The 19,279-nt window shown below is 38.2% G+C and overlaps 2 protein-coding genes across 3 annotated transcripts; both read right to left on the bottom strand.

Moving 5' to 3' along the window:
• Positions 1-259: 259 nt before the first annotated feature.
• Positions 260-10,038, bottom strand: LOC139971611 (betaine--homocysteine S-methyltransferase 1-like). The gene is made up of 9 exons (XM_071978237.1): positions 9,821-10,038; positions 8,823-8,970; positions 7,865-7,974; positions 6,877-7,068; positions 6,068-6,221; positions 4,735-4,923; positions 3,602-3,732; positions 1,491-1,567; positions 260-852 (listed from the first exon to the last, which is right to left on the bottom strand). Exons 1-9 carry the CDS (start codon positions 9,860-9,862, stop codon positions 765-767), a joined length of 1,131 nt encoding a protein of 376 aa, XP_071834338.1. The 5' UTR covers positions 9,863-10,038; the 3' UTR covers positions 260-764.
• Positions 10,039-13,568: 3,530 nt separating this feature from the next.
• On the bottom strand, positions 13,569-18,545 carry LOC139971533 (uncharacterized). 2 transcript variants are annotated; one of them, XM_071978094.1, is made up of 5 exons: positions 18,348-18,545; positions 16,966-17,142; positions 16,621-16,698; positions 15,295-16,101; positions 13,569-14,581 (listed from the first exon to the last, which is right to left on the bottom strand). In XM_071978094.1, exons 2-5 carry the CDS (start codon positions 17,117-17,119, stop codon positions 13,653-13,655), a joined length of 1,968 nt encoding a protein of 655 aa, XP_071834195.1. In that variant the 5' UTR covers positions 17,120-17,142; positions 18,348-18,545; the 3' UTR covers positions 13,569-13,652. The 2 variants fall into 2 exon arrangements, with proteins under 2 accessions (XP_071834195.1, XP_071834196.1); XM_071978095.1 differs by lacking the exon at positions 18,348-18,545 and having other exon boundaries at positions 16,621-16,695; positions 16,966-17,303.
• Between the last annotated feature and the right edge of the window lie 734 nt (positions 18,546-19,279).

Raw genomic sequence — 19,279 nt, 5'->3', positions numbered from 1 at the left:
AAATTCTATATAAAAGTTGTAATTCTGCTTCTATGATGACTTTGTCGTTAGATGGGTGCCTATAGAAGCCTTTCTAGCTGATAGAAACTTAACAACTTTGTAGCCATATAATTTCACATCAAGGTAAGATAACGGTTTTGACAGATTTTGGAAAGAAAGGTGAGGGCGCACTCAATTTTGATTGTGACAAGCAAAGTAACAGCAGAATGCCAGGGTCTTGAACAAGACTATGTAAACCATGAATGTTGCGGACTGTATTCGTAACTATTCGCATCAAGACCTTGGTTCTTAAAAGTAAGCAATTCCAATATGTTAATATGGTGCTTACTTGTATGTTAATTTTTCGTTTTGGTTTCTTCCAGTTTAATTACAAATAAATTTCTAAAAAGAATCAAATAGGAATACAAATTAAAGATATACAAACTTCGACTGGCGTTTCTTATTTATTCGTTGGTGAAATGGTAACATTAACGCACGAAAGTATTTGTAAAAGCTCGTAAAGTATTTTTCTTAACCTTGTACTCTTCTAGCTGAAAAAATTACTATTTATGGTATGAAAATTTACAGTACAATCCTTTATCGGTATCATTTTAATGTCTATAGGACATACAAGTTAAAACCTTTCTAATGCGATATACTCTCTATGATGGACGGGCTTGTAAAACGTCGAATTTAGTATGTATTTCAATGAAGCAATCACTTGGTGTGCGTACATCCCTAATTATAAGTCTAGTGTTTTTTTTCATTTGCTAAATAATTATGAGCTATCTACGATCGTCCAAGTCAGCGAGAATTTTAACGTTAGTCCGGCCAGCTGCTGGTATTACGTTCTCCCAGTATTCACGGGTACACCTTGAGATGAGAGAGAACGAAAGATAAAAGAAAACTTTAAATGGCAATTTTCGGACGGACATCACTCCACCCGTCCTTCTTTGTCTATAATGCACCACACTAAATTACTGCAAATATAGTATCTTTCTATACATACTGTATACACTAAATTACTGAAAATATATGTATCCATGAGTATATACATACAAAACCCAGTACTGGAGCACTCACGTCAATAAACCCGGTGTACAGATGTATACAGATCAAGTGACTCACGTCCTTTAATATCTTTCCGTACATACTGTATGCACTCAATTACTGCAAATATATTTTTTCCATGAGTTACATATACAAAACACAGTGCTGGAGCACTCACGTCAGGAAACCTGGTATACATATATTATGTCACGTGACTCACGTCCTTTAACACTCCGTATACCAAAGGAAAAGTCAGTACAGGTGGCATTCTTGTCCCCCCCCCCCCTCCACACACACCACAGATACATAAGATGCAACACAGAAAGCGACAGAGGGGTGGAGGTAGGTGGAGGTAGGGGTGGGAGGTAGGGGGTTCAAGATAGGGTTTGCATCAGTTCTAGTCAAATATTTTCTAAACTTCAGAACAAAAATGTCACCATACATAGTGAAGCCGCAGTTACCTTTCCTTCAATGTTGATGGACTCTGGCCCATTCTGTCGTATATTATTGTTGAAGGGCGACCTCTTTCTTCGGCCAGCTGAAATATACAGCATCAACATACAATACATAAACATATCATGATGTTTTCATTGACGCCGGTGTGGAATGTACACAGCTATGGAACGCCAAAAGGACCACAGTGACATGTACTACTACTAATTTGACATGTACTACTACTAATTCGAAGTGTACTATACTACTAATTTGAAGTGTAATACATGTAAAATGTCGCGTACTACTACTAATTCGAAGTGTACTACATCTAAAATGTCGCGTACTACTACTAATTCGAAGTGTACTACATCTAAAAAGTTACGTACTACTACTAAATTGGAGAGATGGCGCTATTCACAATCTTTCCGATACCATGTCATCGAGTTGCGCATCTGCATTAAAATAATGATGAAGAAAACATATTCTTTAATACTCTGTTGATTCAAATGTCTATTTTACAGTTTATACCTTTAAGGTCTGTGGCAAATATAGAAAATAGCATATAGTTTGGCACAGCTGGGGAATCAAAAGCATTCTTGACATTTCAATGACGGAGAAATTGCTGCTTGTGAATAATAATGTGTATAACAATTTTAAGAGTTAAAAACTGAAGCTACATTAAGCACACTCTTGGGGATCGATGGTTCCACCTGCTGGGGCTTCGAAAACTTGTTACTTTGCCACCACTGGATTTTATTTTTGTGATTCCCAATGGTCACAGACAATGGTGTTTATAGTATTAGTAATGTAGGCAAGGAGAAGGGGAACATTCAGGAAGACTGACACGTACATATATACTCCTAATCCTACGCATACTAAGCTCTGCATATACACACATTACTGTGCCAAAATCTAAATTTAAACGGTAACGTATATTTGGGCTCTTAAGTTATGCTCGGAATTAATCCATGACCTAGTACTTTAGTAGGCCTATATTCAGGCCATTTGTAGAACACCTAAAATGCATACGGTACTAGACCTGTATATAATTTAAACAAGTAGCAGTTTTGGAATATCATTTAAATTAGACACTATATCCTAGCCGCAGCCTGGCCTAGCATATAGAAAAAGTCTAGGAAGCCTAACTTTAGCTCATTAACAGTAGCACCTCACCGGTCTTTTCTGAATGTAAAGCAGCATTTTGCGTTTGGGCGCCGTTTTCTATGTTTTTGACATGTCCATCGAGTTTTTTACATATATATATATATATCAAATACACCAGTTTTTAACTCTTAAAATTGTTATACACACTATTATTCACAAGCAGCAATTTCCCCGTCATTGAAATGTCAAGAATGCTTTTGATTCCCCAGCTGTGCCTAACTATATGCTATTTTCTATATTTGCCACAGACCTTAAAGGTATAAACTGTAAAATAGACATTTGAATCAACAGAGTATTGAAGAATGTTTTCTTCATCATTATTTTAATGCAGATGCGCAACTCGATGACATGGTATCGGAAAGATTGTGAATAGCGCCATCTCTCCAATTTAGTAGTAGTACGTAACTTTTTAGATGTAGTACACTTCGAATTAGTAGTAGTACGCGACATTTTAGATGTAGTACACTTCGAATTAGTAGTAGTACGCGACATTTTACATGTATTACACTTCAAATTAGTAGTAGTACACTTCGAATTAGTAGTAGTACATGTCAAATTAGTAGTAGTACATGTCACTGTGGTCCTTTTGGCGTTCCATATGTTACCCCTTCGACGACACAGACTGACAATTTTTTGAACATGCCATAATTTGAGTTTTGAGAATATTCAAAATTATTTGAGTATGTTTACATACTTTAAATCATTCGAAAATGTATAGGGAACAGTATGAGATAAATGTCGAGATACACGAACATGCTCATATTCTAGGTCTGTATTGAGGTTTGAGCGATAGGCATAGGTTGCATAAATGTATCCTACCACAACATACAGCTATATTGGAGTCGATATGTGGATATAAAACTTTCCGACATCTCAATTTAATATTTGACAGATATGAGACGGTGATGTTTGACTGTCGATAATATACCCATCAATCAAATTTTACACAACCATCTAACTGTAAAATGCGTACCTCCTCCGCCATGGCTCTTATATGATATGGCTCGCAACCGCAACAACCACCGATATATCGAACACCGAGTTTGTAGGCTTCCCTTGCGAACCTTCCAGCATCCATTCTTGAAATCGTTCTTGTTTCCATGGCTACATACAGATATATATTGAAATGATACACTTTATATACAATTCAAAATGGTGCATTGACTAAACAAGTTGCTAGAGCTAAACAAATTAAGGTATGCTGTATAGACCCCAACCGTAGCATGCACGCTATTATGGAAAAGTTTCTTGAGATTACGTAATCGACCTGCCTTGGTCGTAAAAATTACCTCTCTTTACCAATTAGTCTGCAACGCCTGCCAAATATTTTTTCTTGTATGAGGGTCTTTGTGTGAACGCTGTATGATTAACTAGACAGTAGAAATGAACACATTTCCACACAGTGTTTACACAAAGAGCCTCGTGGTGTTAAGAAGCTATGCAGGCTAATTGTAGAGCCCGAAGTCATTTTACGACCGTGGCAGGTCGATTACGTAATCACAAAACTTTCCTAGCTACAGCGTGCTATAACTGGGGCCAATAGAGCATATCTTTAAAGGGGTACTATGGTGGCATATAATGTAACACTTACATATAAAAGAAAAATATTCCACGGTGTTAGTTGAAAGTGCATGCCATTTGAATATCCTGTTCCTAACTCTACATAATGTTGATATGTCCAAACCCTACGTTCTTCGCTGGAGTAGATCACAGTAGATTAGTTTCAATGACAGCATCCACTCTCCTGTTGCATGATGCATTCACAAAATACCAACAAATCTGAAAAATTCGTACATTCTGAGAAAATTTCCAGAATTATTATTTAGGAATGAGTGAAATTTCAGCCACCGTATCCCGTTGTTGTATTTGTATATGTTAAGTTTATTTTGCCGTAGATTTAAAGTTTAATCTTTTCTACAGCCATGCATTAATTCCACATTGCCTCATATATAATGTTATATCAGTAAAATATTGGGGTGTCATCGAAACCTCGTATTCAGCTAGATACATTCGTTTCCAGTTGCAAAAGTATCCAGAGATATATCATATACTATAGAGGAAGCAATATTAATCGTGATGCTTCGAACTTGAATAATGTTTACGTACCGAAAGGCATTTCAGGTAGTGATACGTATCCCATGACGTCATTGCGCACCTCTGACGTATACCATCCTGCAGGTTGAGCCATAAGATAAGGTGACAAACCCTCTGCATCTAAGGCCTCCTTCATCATCTCAATGGTTTCCAAGGCAACGAAAGGGCCGAAGCTACAATTGATCCCAATTATGTCGGCCCCTCGTGGAGAGAAAGGGTAGACAATATTCGTTATTATTATGTTGTTGTTTTGGGGGGTTTTGGTAGTGATGTTGCCAATCAATGCATGTCCTATCTATTTTTTTTAAATATTCTCTCAAGCGTGTCGGGAATGTTGGGCAGTACTTGGAATTTGAGCTTCATGTAGAGAACTAATCGATCGATGAAACCATCTTTCTCAAGCTCGGGTCCACAGACCTCTAGTGGGCCCATGAAAAAATGTCATGGAACAAATTAGGTTGGTTTAAAGCTTAACTGGACGGTCAACATTTTACTGCCAAAAAACCGCTGTGAAAAATGCCCGAGTGTTCAGCCACTTGGACAAGGAAAACCGAAAAGTTCCTGAACTCAGCTACAACCATGGTGGGACTGAGGTAACTGGAGATACTTCCTATGTCTGGGAGTCCGTAAAGGGGGTCCAGCGGGATGGATATAGGGGGTCCATGGGTGGAAAAAGTTTAAGAACCTATGTATATAAAACGAGGACTTTATTGAGAAAGCTGGGACAATTCATTGTCCATCCTAAAATAGAAATAGTTTAATGCCAGGTAAAATAGCTGCTTCTAATCATTCACTATGGTCAACTGAAAGTTCATAAAGTGTCTATGCTCCTTTCAAGACAAAATCGATTATGAGGTTGCAAAGGGTGCCATAGATCCGGACAGCTAAACATTGAATCCCACACAAGAAAATAGATCTTGCAGTTATCAGGTATAACGTATGCGGCGGGCCCTTAATGCTGTAGGCTTGTGCTATCTACCACCTTACCCTGCACCTTGCAATGGATATGAAGGTATAGCGAGATTTTGGTTCCCTGTAGCCCTCATCAAATTTTAATTGAGAAATCCTGGTCCATACCAATGTGTTATATAATGGAATTATGTATGGTGGAACTGTATGCAATTTAATGGATTATATCGGCCAATCGGGTAGTCCCATACTCCAAGTCAGGCGTTCATGTATCAATTCTGAGGTGCTTGGGTGTGTTGGGTCGTGGCTCAGTACTCATGGAACATCATGGGTAGTGGCCCTTCAGGTTTCGGGCCACTGCTGTAGAAAATATTCCTCGATCAATCAGTGAAGATTATTAAAGTTTCAGAAAATACATATCGTGTTATGTTCATACCTGCCTTTGCCATTCTAACGGCGCATTCCTGTGGTGACTTGTGAGGCAAGGAAAGGTCTCCAGCGGGGCCTATCTTCATGGTGCAGGCTATGGGTATATTTAGTTGCTTCATTGCCTCAATAGCCATCTCAGCCTCTTCCACGTGACCAAAGAACTAGATAAATAAATTAGAAATATAACTGGGTATTGATGTACTTGTCTGAGATAAATGTGCAAGGCGGGCGCGGTGGCAAACGGTGGGGTGATGCTTTATCACGTATGAGATAGATGTTGTGTCAGTTCTATTGGATATTACAATCGTGTATATACTTTAATACAACATTGCAAAGTATGTGGTTACATACAACTGGCATTTTATGTAATTTGAAGGGAACTTTAGAAAGAAACCTTCAACCCAAAATTTAAACGCTACGTATATAAAAAGTGATAACCGTTACCAAACCTTCAATATTTAAATTTAGTTAATTATAATCTGTACGATTTGAGGCTAAAGAAAGCGAACTTCTTTGTAAACCGATGATGTATAAGCAAAAATAGAGGACGCTATTTAGCAAAATTGGGATTTCGCTATTGCGGGCACACAATTTTGAACGATTCTTCGATGACGGCATAACGATACAATACTTTACGAAGTAGCCTACATGGAGTGGGGAGCCGTGGAAGAAAGTGAGATGGGGGAATTAATCGGTAATTTAAAATTAATTATGGACTTGCAGCATTTCCCTGGGATTAAAAATAATTTATGGACAACTTAAAACATGCTTGGGACATTCTACAAACACTATACAGATAAAAAAAAACATGTTTACCTCTCCAAGAAGAAAATCCAAGTTTTCATCTTTGAAGACATCGATCTGTTTTTGGAATTCATTCATAATTTCTTCTTTTCCTTTCCGATCGGTAAATGCAGGGACGGTAGAAATACTTCCTGCTACCAAAGCATTCCCTCCATTTGCCACATCTCTGGCAATTTCACAGGCAGCTTTGTTTAACGTTGCACACTATGGTAAGTAAGACATTAATGCACGACAAACTAATGGAAAGGAATCGTTTTTTAAATGCTTGTTTCAAACAGAAGAATACAAACAGTTATAACACATTAATCCAGCTAAGACGCTAAGGATATATACACCCCGCATGTTTAGATGAATATACGGTTGCTATAATAGTTTTCTATCAATACTTGTTAAGAAAGAACACAGTATAAAACTGAACCATGGACTCATTATTAATACCATACCACGTCTCCGCCCTAGCACCACCCCCCCCCCCCCTCCACCTGCACCCCACCCCTCCGCAAACACGCCTATAGACAAATGAACCTTTAGTTGTGCTTAGAGTTTTACACGGCATGGCTCTATAGTGTAAGCCGTTGACACGAACCGTTGTGAGGAAAACAGAGCTTACATTGTAAGGAGGGTATAGACTTAAATAGGGGGGGGGGGGAGGTTTATGAAAGACCATTATTCGACTTTCTAGCATATCTCTAGGAAGTGATTTTACATGGAAGATGCGAGGTTTATCTTTATTAAAGAAAGCATCAAAGAAAAATACAAAAACTAACGAAGAGCCAAAACACATATTATCTATGACCTGTCTTGAAATGAACTTAAATACAGCATGGAAATAGCCTAACAATAGATAACGATATCTTGTCAAGGTACCGTGTTGTTTAATTTTCGTGCCCCTGTTTTTTCTTTCCAGTGACCGATACGGAATTTCGTACGACCTTATTACCATAAGAAGTAAATTAAATATTAACTAAATGAAAAACAATGCAGAATATATATATATTACGTCGATGTTTTCGATGCCAAGTAGGGTAAGCCTGTCATCGGATGAATAGAATGTGCATGTTTGCATGACGTCAGCTCCAGCTCGTAAATATTCACGTTGTAGTTGCTTCACTGAAAAACAAAACAACTGTCCTTTGAAGTTACCGATGTAAAATAATGGTATAGGCAGTAAATAGCAGGGAGTAAGCAAATTTCAGAATGGGGGGGGGGCACAAAGTCAGAACATCTAAACGGTTGGAACTTCTTAAAGACTTATTTAGTATATTGGCTCAAAATTTTCATATGCTACAAATGCAAAATGTTTTCAAAAGGGCTTTCCAAGAGGTTATGAGTTTCTAGTACGTTTATTCTCTTGACATTGGAGGAAATTTTCCTCACTGGGACATTCAGTCATCTTGTGTGTTCCTTAAAAATGTCTGAGAACAATTTGGAGAGTAAAGACCTCCAGGAAATTACTTTTTGAAAACTATAGCAATTAAAGCGTGCTTTAATTTTGGGCCTGTACTGACTACCTTTAAAGACCCTATAAAATAATTTCGTCTGAGATATTTCGGTTCAGGACCTCAGGTATCAAGGGGAACAAGTATATGCATGTGATACCACTTTCACTGATTGAACGTTTATCGTGTTGCCACCTTATTTTATACATGTTATCTCCGACAAGAAATCTCATATAGCCCCATCAGTCTTGAAAAGGCATATATGGACTATATGAAAGATGACACAGATAAAACCTCAAACTCCTTTTTAAAATGCAAGTCCATGTAAAGGTTTTTAAAAGCTTTTTTAAAGCGTTTTTTTCGTGTACTTAACACGAAATGGTTATCCGGCTTGTTACTCGCAAGGAAGGGAGATCGTTTTGCACAGCAAAGGGCCGCATTAATTTCTGATATTACTATAATTAGTCATTATCTTATGTGTTCGAAAGTATAATAAAATCATTACGGCAAACACTTTACCTCCTTCCGGATTTTGCACAACCGCCTCGGTAGTCCAAACACCAGCGTCGACATATCCTCTCCTCTCTAGTTGATTAACTAGACCCCCGTCACCAATTACAGGCCCTGCCTTTAGACGTTCCAGTATACCAATCTTTGCTGAGGATCCCTAAATGTGTGTGGATTAGAAACAAAATGCCACAAGAGTTATATCGCGGCAGCGTTGGTCGACAATTTAACGGAGAGCTGAAATACAGCTATTAGACTATCAAACATAGCCTATACTTCATTTTACATAAGAAAAACATGCATTTGGTGGAAATAGCTAACTGGTGACAATCTATTGGGAACTACACAACATGGTCGCCATTTTCATTACTGTAGGCCTACGTTGCAAACATTCATGACGTACTATCGGTATTTGAACCATTATGGGGTAACTAGAAGGCTAATCATCAGTGGAATCTATGAATATACCTTGGAACTTGGAAGGCTGGCAGGATGTCTAATTAGTCAATTTGATACGGTGAATAGCGAAGTACGTTGATCTTATTCTGTCTTTCTGACCCAGCAAAAAGGGGAATATGATGAGAATCAGAAAACGTTACATTCAAGAAATCACGCAGAAATGGTAATTTGCCTCGTTTCATTGAATTGCATCAGGTGATGTAAAGACTATAGGCTAGTCGAACCAAATATATATATATGCTTCGCTGTGGCCGAGTGGATAAAGGCGGTGGAGTTTTAAGCAAAGGCCAGCGGGGGCTTAGCAAAAGGGAGGTTCCGGGTTCGGTACCCGGCCGGGTAATAGTAAGGTGGGTTTTTTTTCATCCAAGAGCAATCTACGGTTTTCCCATCTGAAATGATTTTCTAAATTGAAAAGATTCCAAATTTGAGTTAAAATGTTAAATTGCAAGCCATCCGACGTGCAGGTTGTAATCCATAAGCTATTTGTGGTCGCTTAAGCGTCGTAAAAATAACTGCTGATTATTATATTATATAATGGTATATGAACTCACCATAGCTATTTTTCTAGTTGCGATCTCTTTCTTTCTTGGCATGTGTTGTGAATTCAGCTACAACTTTCCATCTAAGCCAGGTGCATACACAAAACCGACAGCTTAGCTCCGCATTTTCATACTGTTCAGTTCTGCCTTGAATGTCAGTTACACGTTTTCAGTATAACAGGGGAGCTGTAAAGAGAACTCCCATGGTATGACACTCGAAACGGTTGGTAAACATTCTCGTGATATGCATGCAGAGATACCGATCAGGGTCAACTTCAGTAAGGTTAACAAAACTATAAACCACGCTGATATCACCATTTATTCCTTGACGAAGGCAGTGTGCCATGATGACGGCGTGTTTATACTTGGTAACGTGTGCGTGTGTGTTTGTGTGTTTAGCCTATCTATATATCTATCTATTTATCTATATATATATATATATAAATATATATATATGTATATATATATATATATATATATATATATATATATATATATATATATATATATATATATATATATATATATATATATATATATATATATACTTTTCTCAAAGGGGACAGGAGGCAACTCTCGTTATACCCAGGCAGCCCAGAAGGGACATGAGCAAAATTTTGAGCTCCCCTCCCCCCTCTCCAAACTTCTTCCAAGCAACTTTCATTTTACAATACACGAACGCAAAGTCGTACACACTAGTGTATTGTATAGTTAAAATGACGTAACTGATAGCACCACGTCATTCTGTATCACAGCCCGCGTAGCGAAACACACTTTTCTCAAAGGGGAGAGGACGCCACCTTCTTGTGTCACCCCCCCCCCAAGGGGACATGAGCTAAATGTTAAACTCCCCCTCCCTCTCCCCCCCCCCTCCAAGCCATACAAAATGGTCATTTCCATGCTCAACCTACACAGGCGACGATTCCGTTCAAACAAAACCTCAAAGAAATTTTCCCGAAGATAAATGAGTAAACGGATCCCCCAACCCCCCCCCTTCCGTGCCCGCCCCCGGAAGTATCTAGAAAAACATTTTCTTTGCCAAACTGCTTACGAAAAAATCAGTGTTCTTACAGCCAACACCCAAGTACGTACCGTACAAACATTCTATTGAACTTTTATTCATGTAATACTTATGCTAAGACTGCTCTATTAACACCATGGTCTCAGAACGAGAGATGGATGACCCCCTAACCTAGACCTAAAAATAAACCCTAAGCCTACTCCTATGTCATTTGCGGAGTCGACCCCAGTGTCCCCGATAAAGAAACCAAATTAACTGACCAAGGTTACAACCTTATTTTTTGCTTAGGAAGATTCATCAGCAAACAAACTGATGATTAAATATACTTAAAGCGCGTATCAGGCAAAAAGTCGTTTTAGCTCGCAGATACTACTCACGGATGTCGTTCGCGGACGTGTAGCAGCATGCAGTTGCATTTATGTTACTTAAGTTGAATTGAAATCGACTTAAGTGGAAAATATAAAACTTAAGTAGAATTGAAAGGTAAATGTTACAACGGCTTGTCATACGTGCGAGGACTATTTCGAGCTCTATTTCGCGAAGGTGGTTGAGGTCTCGATTGTTCGAAATATATATTCGACTTAAGTAAGATGTATTCCACTTAACCGGAATAAAATTTCACTTAAGTAGAATTTAATTACATTTAATAAAATAATATTATGCTTAATTGATTCCCTCCTATCAGAGCCCTTTGTTTCTAGGTATATGGATTGATCACCTGCTTCTACCTGTTCACTGATCAGAAGTACTCCCTGTTTCATCATTTCTGGGAAATGTTCTCCTAAAATGTCTCATAACTAGGTGAGTTTACCTTTACGTAGAACCAGGAATTGAGTTGTGTTGGTATTCTGCTTAACTAATCTCAACCATGCCACCCGTAGAAAGAGAATATATATGTGTGTGTGTGTTTATCAATATACAATAAAGCCCAATACATAGACTCATCCAGACCTCTCGGCGGATTCGCCATTGAAAAGTAACAAGTTGAAGAGCAAACAACTTTACTCCTCTAGAGGATGGCGCAAGTGACTTCTGTTCACCGTTTGTATTTAGTCGTTTTGAAAAAAACAAAACACTTCACCAACAGTCATTTGGATAACACCGGGCGTGATGTGAATAGGATGTTTACTTATAGTCTACATAAATATATACATATATTCACTGAACTCAAAAGCTATGCTAGTGTAAGTAACAACTTACGAACATATCCAGCAGGAAGCTAAAAGCATTACGTACGCCTTCAATTAAGGTCCAAACGTACATGCCGCATATAACGAGGAAATTACTCCAATAACGTGTCCATTGAACCTGATCAGAACAAAGAACTGTTGGGGTGAAGGTGGGGGAGGGGGAGGGGAACCAACAATTTTAGTTATGTGGGTAGGGAAGATGTTATGTCGAACCGGTTGAGCCGTCTATGGGGAGGGTTGAAAGCATTACTTTTAATTCTTACTTTCAGTTCCACCTTTCATGGCTCCGTAAACCATAGTGAATCGGTGTTTCATGTACCAAACGAAACGTCTCCTTGAGTGCAGGACCGACTAACCTAGCGCATGGGAGGTCGCAACGTTGGGGGACAAGTGAAATGTGGTTCAGTTGGGGGATATCTTATATTCAGCCGGGTAGATTAAGACCACTACTAGGGTGTATACCGCTTTGTCCAAACAAACAAAAAATCCAGATTATGTGTTAGAATATAACCTTGCGTCTAGAGCTAATTTTAGCCCTAATATATAATTTACTAATCCCTAAGAATGCACCATTTGACGTTAAAATTTAATATAAAAATGTTGGGGGAAGACCCCGACCGTCCCTTCTCCCTATATTAGAGTCGTCGTAAACGACCCCACTGCCACGCCCTCCTTTATAAAAAAAAATCATTTATTTTCTCTGACCCTTCCTTTTAGGTTAGGCCCCTACCTATAATCAGTCGAGGGAAGTTTATAATCCCTAAAAAGTATTGGTGGTACAAAGGGCCGAATGTACACATCTCTGTACCAACAATGCAACAAGATCATTGCTCTCGCACAAAGATTTGCACAAAGCTCAGAGCTTTGTATCAATTATTGAAGATACAACTACCGGATAATGTAACCTATTTGGGTTGGGGAAAGTTCCTGCCCAAAACCCGAGTTATGGTTTACTGAATGTGACCTATTTTGACGGGCTACACCTTCATCTACTCCAGGAAGTTAGACCACTGTATGGGTGTGCAGTAATGTCATCTGTTATGTAATCAAGAGCTTTACTTTGGCTACTTGAAGTCTTCTGGTTGATTTATCCTTCAAACCTGATACATATGTGTAATGTTTACTTAGCTGTCCAAGTTCCTTAAAAGACATGTTGTGACAGGATAGACCAAGCAATGAAATCGTTTACACATGCAGAGGTCCCAATGTTTCAACACATTATCCATTCAAAGCGTTCCACCAGCTTGTTATACAGTTTGCCTTTTGTGCGAAGAGATTCTGGCTGGCATGAACTCTCGAAAACAGCTCCATGCTCTGTTGGTTCAACCGCTGTCGGATCATGGTTAGATTAGCAACTCCCTGGCCGGATTAAGGCCCCTGAGGCACCATTCTCCCCCTCCCTCCCCCACACCGCTTTCTCTTCTCCAGGTACAATTAAAAATTAAAAGTTAGTGAGTCTCGTCTGGAAGTGTTCACGCAGTCTCCTTGCCTTTTTTTATCAGCCTGATTGGGTTCACTAAATACACAATAATAGTTTATTGATTGATTATAACTAAATGAATAATTGATTTATTAATATATTGATTGATTATTATCCATAACGTGATCGATTTTATTCGTTAAAATAATTCTTTCATTGAAGTCTCAACATTGGACTATTTCTATATTCCCAATTATCTGCATACCATAAATTGAACAATTTAAAGAAAAACAATTTACTGGAGTGCTGCCCAAGACCGTTGCCATGGACGACATATACCTCTTTCTTATGATTATCGTAAAATATCGGAGTTTTAAAATATAAATCACCCGTCGGAAATTGATTGTGGTTGAGTTTGTGCAATCTGAGTTTACATTTGGTGCTATATTTGTCAAGGATAACACCTAAAGCTGCCATGTCGTGTTCGTGTTTAGACTGTACCGGCGAGGCATTCAGCCGTTCTAAACGTTTGACCCAATCTCTTACCATCTTGAGAGTAACTAGTGAACTTTTCAAGTACAGGAAACATGGACATGGGGTCTGTCGGTCGCGTCCAATCGCTACAAAAACATCAAAATCGTTCAACATACTCCAAATTAAAGGTAAAGGATCTTTCAACCAGACAGCATCGATATCGACAAAAAGGACATCTTGACCAACCATTAGTTCACGAAGGATCAATTTAGATCTTGACGTCACAAGGTCTGAGTAAGCCTTCGAAGAATATGATAAAGCACGAGTTGTGCCATTTTTATCACGTCTAACATGCAGACGTATCTTCGTGTCTGTAAAACTATCAGTTACTTTACTGAGTATCCGAAAAGCGCCTTCGTCCTCGGTCAAGAGTTTGACTTTAAAAGTTTTGTTCAAAAGGTGCAGACTATAGAGCCAGTTTTGGGCAAAATCTACGAAACCTGTATTGGTAACTGATAATATTGTCACATTTTCTCGATTAATATTGTTTGCTTTAACATTTTTGTTTTTCATGATTCTAGTTTGTTCATTAGTGATATCACCGAAAATTGACGATCGATTTTTGAAACGGAAGGGGTGGTCCTCCAATGACGATGGCATAAACTGTCCTGAAATTAGACAAGAAAATATACACAACCATCGTCAATAAATGCATTTCACCGAGAAAAATAGTCTCTGCAGTGGTTGAATCGAGGGAATTTCCATGCATAAACCAGGAAATCAATTTGTATTACATTGTGAAATAACCTCAAATGAAGATCCAAGTCATAATGTATCTGTTCCATTTAGCAGTACACGCCCTACGGTAAAAACCATTCCATTCTTTGCAAACTACCGTGGCCCATCAACAATAAACATACACTACAGCAACTGTTGCTTACATATGCAGATAGGCCTATCAAGAATATTTAAGGGAAGGCGAAAACTTCAAAGACTTGCCAATTACAACAACAAACATAAAACATAAACTCGTAAATGAACATGATATGTTTGGAAAGCAAAAATTTCCTGTATTTAAAGTGATAACAACTAACATTTTATAAGAACAGGTTTAAGGGACTGTAACCACATAGATCAGTGGTGCGCCCAAGGGGACTGCCCCCACACCCCCAAGCACCGCCATCATCAATCAGGGAAACGTTCAGTATTTAGAATCGATAAATTCAAGATAATCTATTATTGCGTCATTTGGAAAAGATTTATATGTTATTTTCATGATTTTGGTCGATTACTGTCGCAACTTTCTTTTGTCTTAAATGATTAACGAATATACCACAAGAATGTGATAAATTCAACAGAAAATGTAGCTTGAAATTCTTACCTAAATTTTTCCCGAAAAGCAAGTAAGTGTTATCTTTCTTTTGTTTTATCCATTCGACATCGATTGATTCGGTTATAGATGGAAACATGTCGATTCTTAAAATTTTCACCTTCAAAGGCCAGTTCCTTTCATACCTTGATACAGTCTTACTGAGACAGATGTTTATAGCATCGGAAATGCTCCTAGTGTTCCCAGTCTCCGAGATCACCTGATCCATCCATTCATTGAGCAATCGTATATTGAGTAAACTTGCTTTGAAATAAAGAAATCGAGCATCCAATTTGCTTTTGGAGTCGCCCAAGACCCAAAGATGATATTTCTCGTACTCATTCCAAATAAGGGGCATCGGATCCTTCAGCCAAATGGAATTAAGACTAACGAATAGGACATCTCGATCAAGAAGAAGTTCAGAAATGACAACCTTAAACCGACCACTCCATTCATGGGCTGCATGAGAAGAGTCCGCCCCCTGCTTCACATTTTTTGTCAGAAGTACGTTTATAGTTGGCGAGTCTGATTGAGCAAAGTTCTCCAAGAAATAATCTGTAAGGATTAACTCGGTTTGTTTGTCATCTACTAGCAATTTAATGGTACATTGTACGTCTAGAACTAGTAGAGTATGTAACCAAGCATTCAGTGATTGGAATGACTCGGAGTTGACGATACTGATGATGGTGAAATTAGTACGCTTCCCATCTTCTTCTCCTTGTCTTTCTTCTTCTTCCTCTGTTTCTTCTTCTTTCTCATCGGTTATTTGAGCAACCTTAGCGACATCTCTCGGTCTTTTTTCATCAGTCGGTAAAATATCTGACGTGAAGAATGAAAGAACCGGTGTATAAATTCAACCGAGGGATTTTAATACGATACTTCGGTTTCATACATCACTTTCCGGTCCACACTATGGTTATGCATTATTGCTAAGAACGGACTTTTCGATCACAGATGACGTCACAGTGACGTGGAAGTCCCAACATTATATTCAACACTACATGGAGTGTCTCAAACACCTCTCAATTTATTCCTTTCACGTGGGCGTAGGGTATTCTATTTTATGGAATGCACCCAACCCTAATCCTCAAACACACTCACAACAATCAAGTTACTTAGAAAAGCATAGGTGCACAAAAAAGTTTTCTTTCTTTTAACAAATCTCGAATATTAGAAGCGTCAGATTATAGAATTTACAACGAGAGAGGAAACTGAAGGCAATAAGAGGGAACAACGCTTTATATACAACCGTTGAATAGACTAAGCTTGGTGTATCATTTACTGTCTGACCTGATTATAATATCAAATGAAGAGGTTTCTGATGTTTAGCAGACTCACTTGGTGGTTTCATTGTGTGGTCATCTTCTTGTACAAATCTCAGAACTCTGTTGTTGTCATCGTGGATAGCAGGATCTACTAGATTTGAACAAAATTTATGTAAAGTTGACATACAAACTCAAAGGAGGGAGGGGTGGGGTGAAGGGGAGGGCCCGGGAAAGTATGACAGGGCCCCGGCAATATAAAGTAATGTTGTATTCTGTCTTCTTAACATAATTGAAACATGAAAGCTGCCAGAAAAAAACGGGGGAGGGGCACTGTGACCTAAGTGTCCCTCGACGCCTCTGTTTACATAAATGAACGGGGAGATGACGACAGTGGAGGGAGAGCACAGTGTCTACTCACCGTCTTTGGACTGAAAACAAGAACACTTCAAGTTGCTTCTTTCACGCGAGCTTTGACTCATATGATTAGTCGTAAAGGTCAGCAAAAAGGTGACCATGATCTGGCTGAACACAATGGTAGCTAGAACCGTAAATGGCTTTAAATAGGTCGCCATAGCTTCAGAGATGCAAGTGCCTTCTTCCCGAGGAACGAGGATATAAAATTAAAATAAATAATCGTAAGCCATGGTATGAACACTAATTACTGTACAAGCAAGGAGCATAATTGTTTTTTTACGTCACCGTACGAGGTGACATCTATATCATAATTATTCATGCATATTAATTATCCCCACTCTACACTTGGTTGACGCATTCTGACACCCACCCCTCCTCACCTCCAACCTATACCCTATCCGGAATGAAGAATAACGTGAATTCCTCCACTGAATTTATGAGACGTTGTTTGGTTTGAGATGTTATTTACTGTTTGATAAAGCATTCAACTATACCCCACCCTACTTTACCCTTCTCAATCATCCATTTTGTTTTTAAATTTGTCCTTCACTGATATGCGAATCTTAATCATAACCAAACACGCATCTTCATATTTGACACTTTTTGATTTCAGGTCTATCTCGTCCAGGCAGACATGTAGACCGTATTTATGTCCCTTAAGAAAGTTTCTTCCATTGTCCATGATCAAGACCGATGTCCATCAGATGTTTCTGTGTTCTTCCACATTCTGCATTCTATTCTTTTTTATTTTCACCACTATTGCGCTCAGAATACTACACAGGAATATAATGTAACGCTCAACTATGCTCTGATTTCAGTGGCCATTTAAATAATAGCATTTTTCTTCACTTGGATATTTTTTTTTAATTGAAGTTTCCCTAATGTTTGTGATTATAAATTGGAGAGTCAAAGTCGTCATGGATGTGTATACCCTTAATTGAAGACATTTCTCTTTATTGGAGAAGCATGCTAAAATGTCGGACATGAGTTGATGACCTTTAACCGCGGTATAGAGGAAACAATGCAGTGACGATGAAATTGCCTACTAATTACAGTATATCAAAATCTAATAAAAGTATTGTATCGGATAATTTGGAACATTAGCTGCCTGGCATTCGTATTGTTTTGAGAGTGACAGCTGGATTATTTATTGCATGCATGGTTTCCGCTTAAAGAGGCATCGCTTCAGTTGGGTACAAGCCCATCCACTCTCCACCACCTCAGCCCCCCCCCCCTCACCCCTGTAAATTTCGGTAACCTTACTGCATGAAATGGAACATCGTTGTAGTTCACATTTGATAGTCTTTCAGTTTTATTCCCGAAATTAGTTAATTAAACTCAATGATGCAATCACATGCGAAGTTTGCAACTTATTTCCATACTTACCTTGTCGTTACTGTTTGGAAGATTTGGAAGACCTTAAAACGTTCGTATTGGTGATGATGCTAGATTCCTCATTGGCGGCGTTTATCTGTGCTTATCATTCATAACATTGATGGTAACGTTTCCTCAGTTGTGATTCTATCACTGGTTTTCCTGTTCATTCGGTTCAATTCTCTTTAAAAATGGTCAGGTTCCACATCGACTTTCCCTCCTTCTTCTCTCAGCCGACGAGTATTAAGTCTCCACTAGATAATAGATACCAAGAGCCTCTGATATGATCTTAGCCAAGACTATGAGTTGAGCTATGTTACCCATGACAATTGCTTCGACACACCGAACGCTTCTGCTACAGAAAAGGACCTCTTGTTGTATGGTAATTCATTTCACGCTCGTGTATAAGAATGAACAATTCACGGGATTACGTAAGGAGTTGGAAAGGGAAGTCTTCTGCAGGAAACTTACGAAAACCAGTTGGTGACGTATTTTAGATCATGCCTCCTCCTCCACTGTCCGTACGTATGGAAAGCCATTTTAACACTTAATCGGGAATTTTAGATATCTTAAATTGTTTCTTATTTCATATATCTAAATTCTATTTCAGATATCTGAAATTTAATTCGAGATATCTGAAATTTAATATCATATATTGATAGATAGATAGAGATAGATATATATGTATATATATATAAATATATATATATATATATATATATATGTATATATATATATATATATATATATATATATATATATATATATATATATAAATATATATATATACATATATAATGACTACGAGGAAGCAAACAGCATATGGCAATCACTCGAAAGACACACAACAATCTACAGGTTTTATTATTTCATACTATATTTAGCATAAATTTCAACTACTTTAATCTCATAGTATAGACAATGATTTTGTTTTTATATCTCTG

This window comes from Apostichopus japonicus, chromosome 8 (assembly GCF_037975245.1).
Source record: "Apostichopus japonicus isolate 1M-3 chromosome 8, ASM3797524v1, whole genome shotgun sequence".
NCBI lineage: Eukaryota > Metazoa > Echinodermata > Holothuroidea > Aspidochirotida > Stichopodidae > Apostichopus > Apostichopus japonicus.
The sequence above is the reverse complement of the archived record's forward strand: the minus strand, read 5'-3'. Positions and strand labels throughout refer to the sequence as shown.

What these genes read in the sequence shown, in the direction of transcription:
- LOC139971611 (XM_071978237.1), bottom strand. Translation starts at nt 9,862, where the DNA reads ATGCCAAGAAAGAAAGAGATCGCAACTAGAAAAATAGCTATG. An exon ending in CAACTAGAAAAATAGCTATG is followed by an intron (nt 8,971 to 9,820) that starts GTGAGTTCATAT and finishes ACACACATTTAG; the next exon opens with GGATCCTCAGCAAAGATTGG. An exon ending in ACTACCTGAAATGCCTTTCG is followed by an intron (nt 3,733 to 4,734) that starts GTACGTAAACAT and finishes ATCTGTATGTAG; the next exon opens with CCATGGAAACAAGAACGATT.
- LOC139971533 (XM_071978094.1), bottom strand. Translation starts at nt 17,119, where the DNA reads ATGGCGACCTATTTAAAGCCATTTACGGTTCTAGCTACCATTGTGTTC. An exon ending in TTGTTTTCAGTCCAAAGACG is followed by an intron (nt 16,699 to 16,965) that starts GTGAGTAGACAC and finishes GTTCAAATCTAG; the next exon opens with TAGATCCTGCTATCCACGAT. An exon ending in GCTTTTCGGGAAAAATTTAG is followed by an intron (nt 14,582 to 15,294) that starts GTAAGAATTTCA and finishes GTCTAATTTCAG; the next exon opens with GACAGTTTATGCCATCGTCA.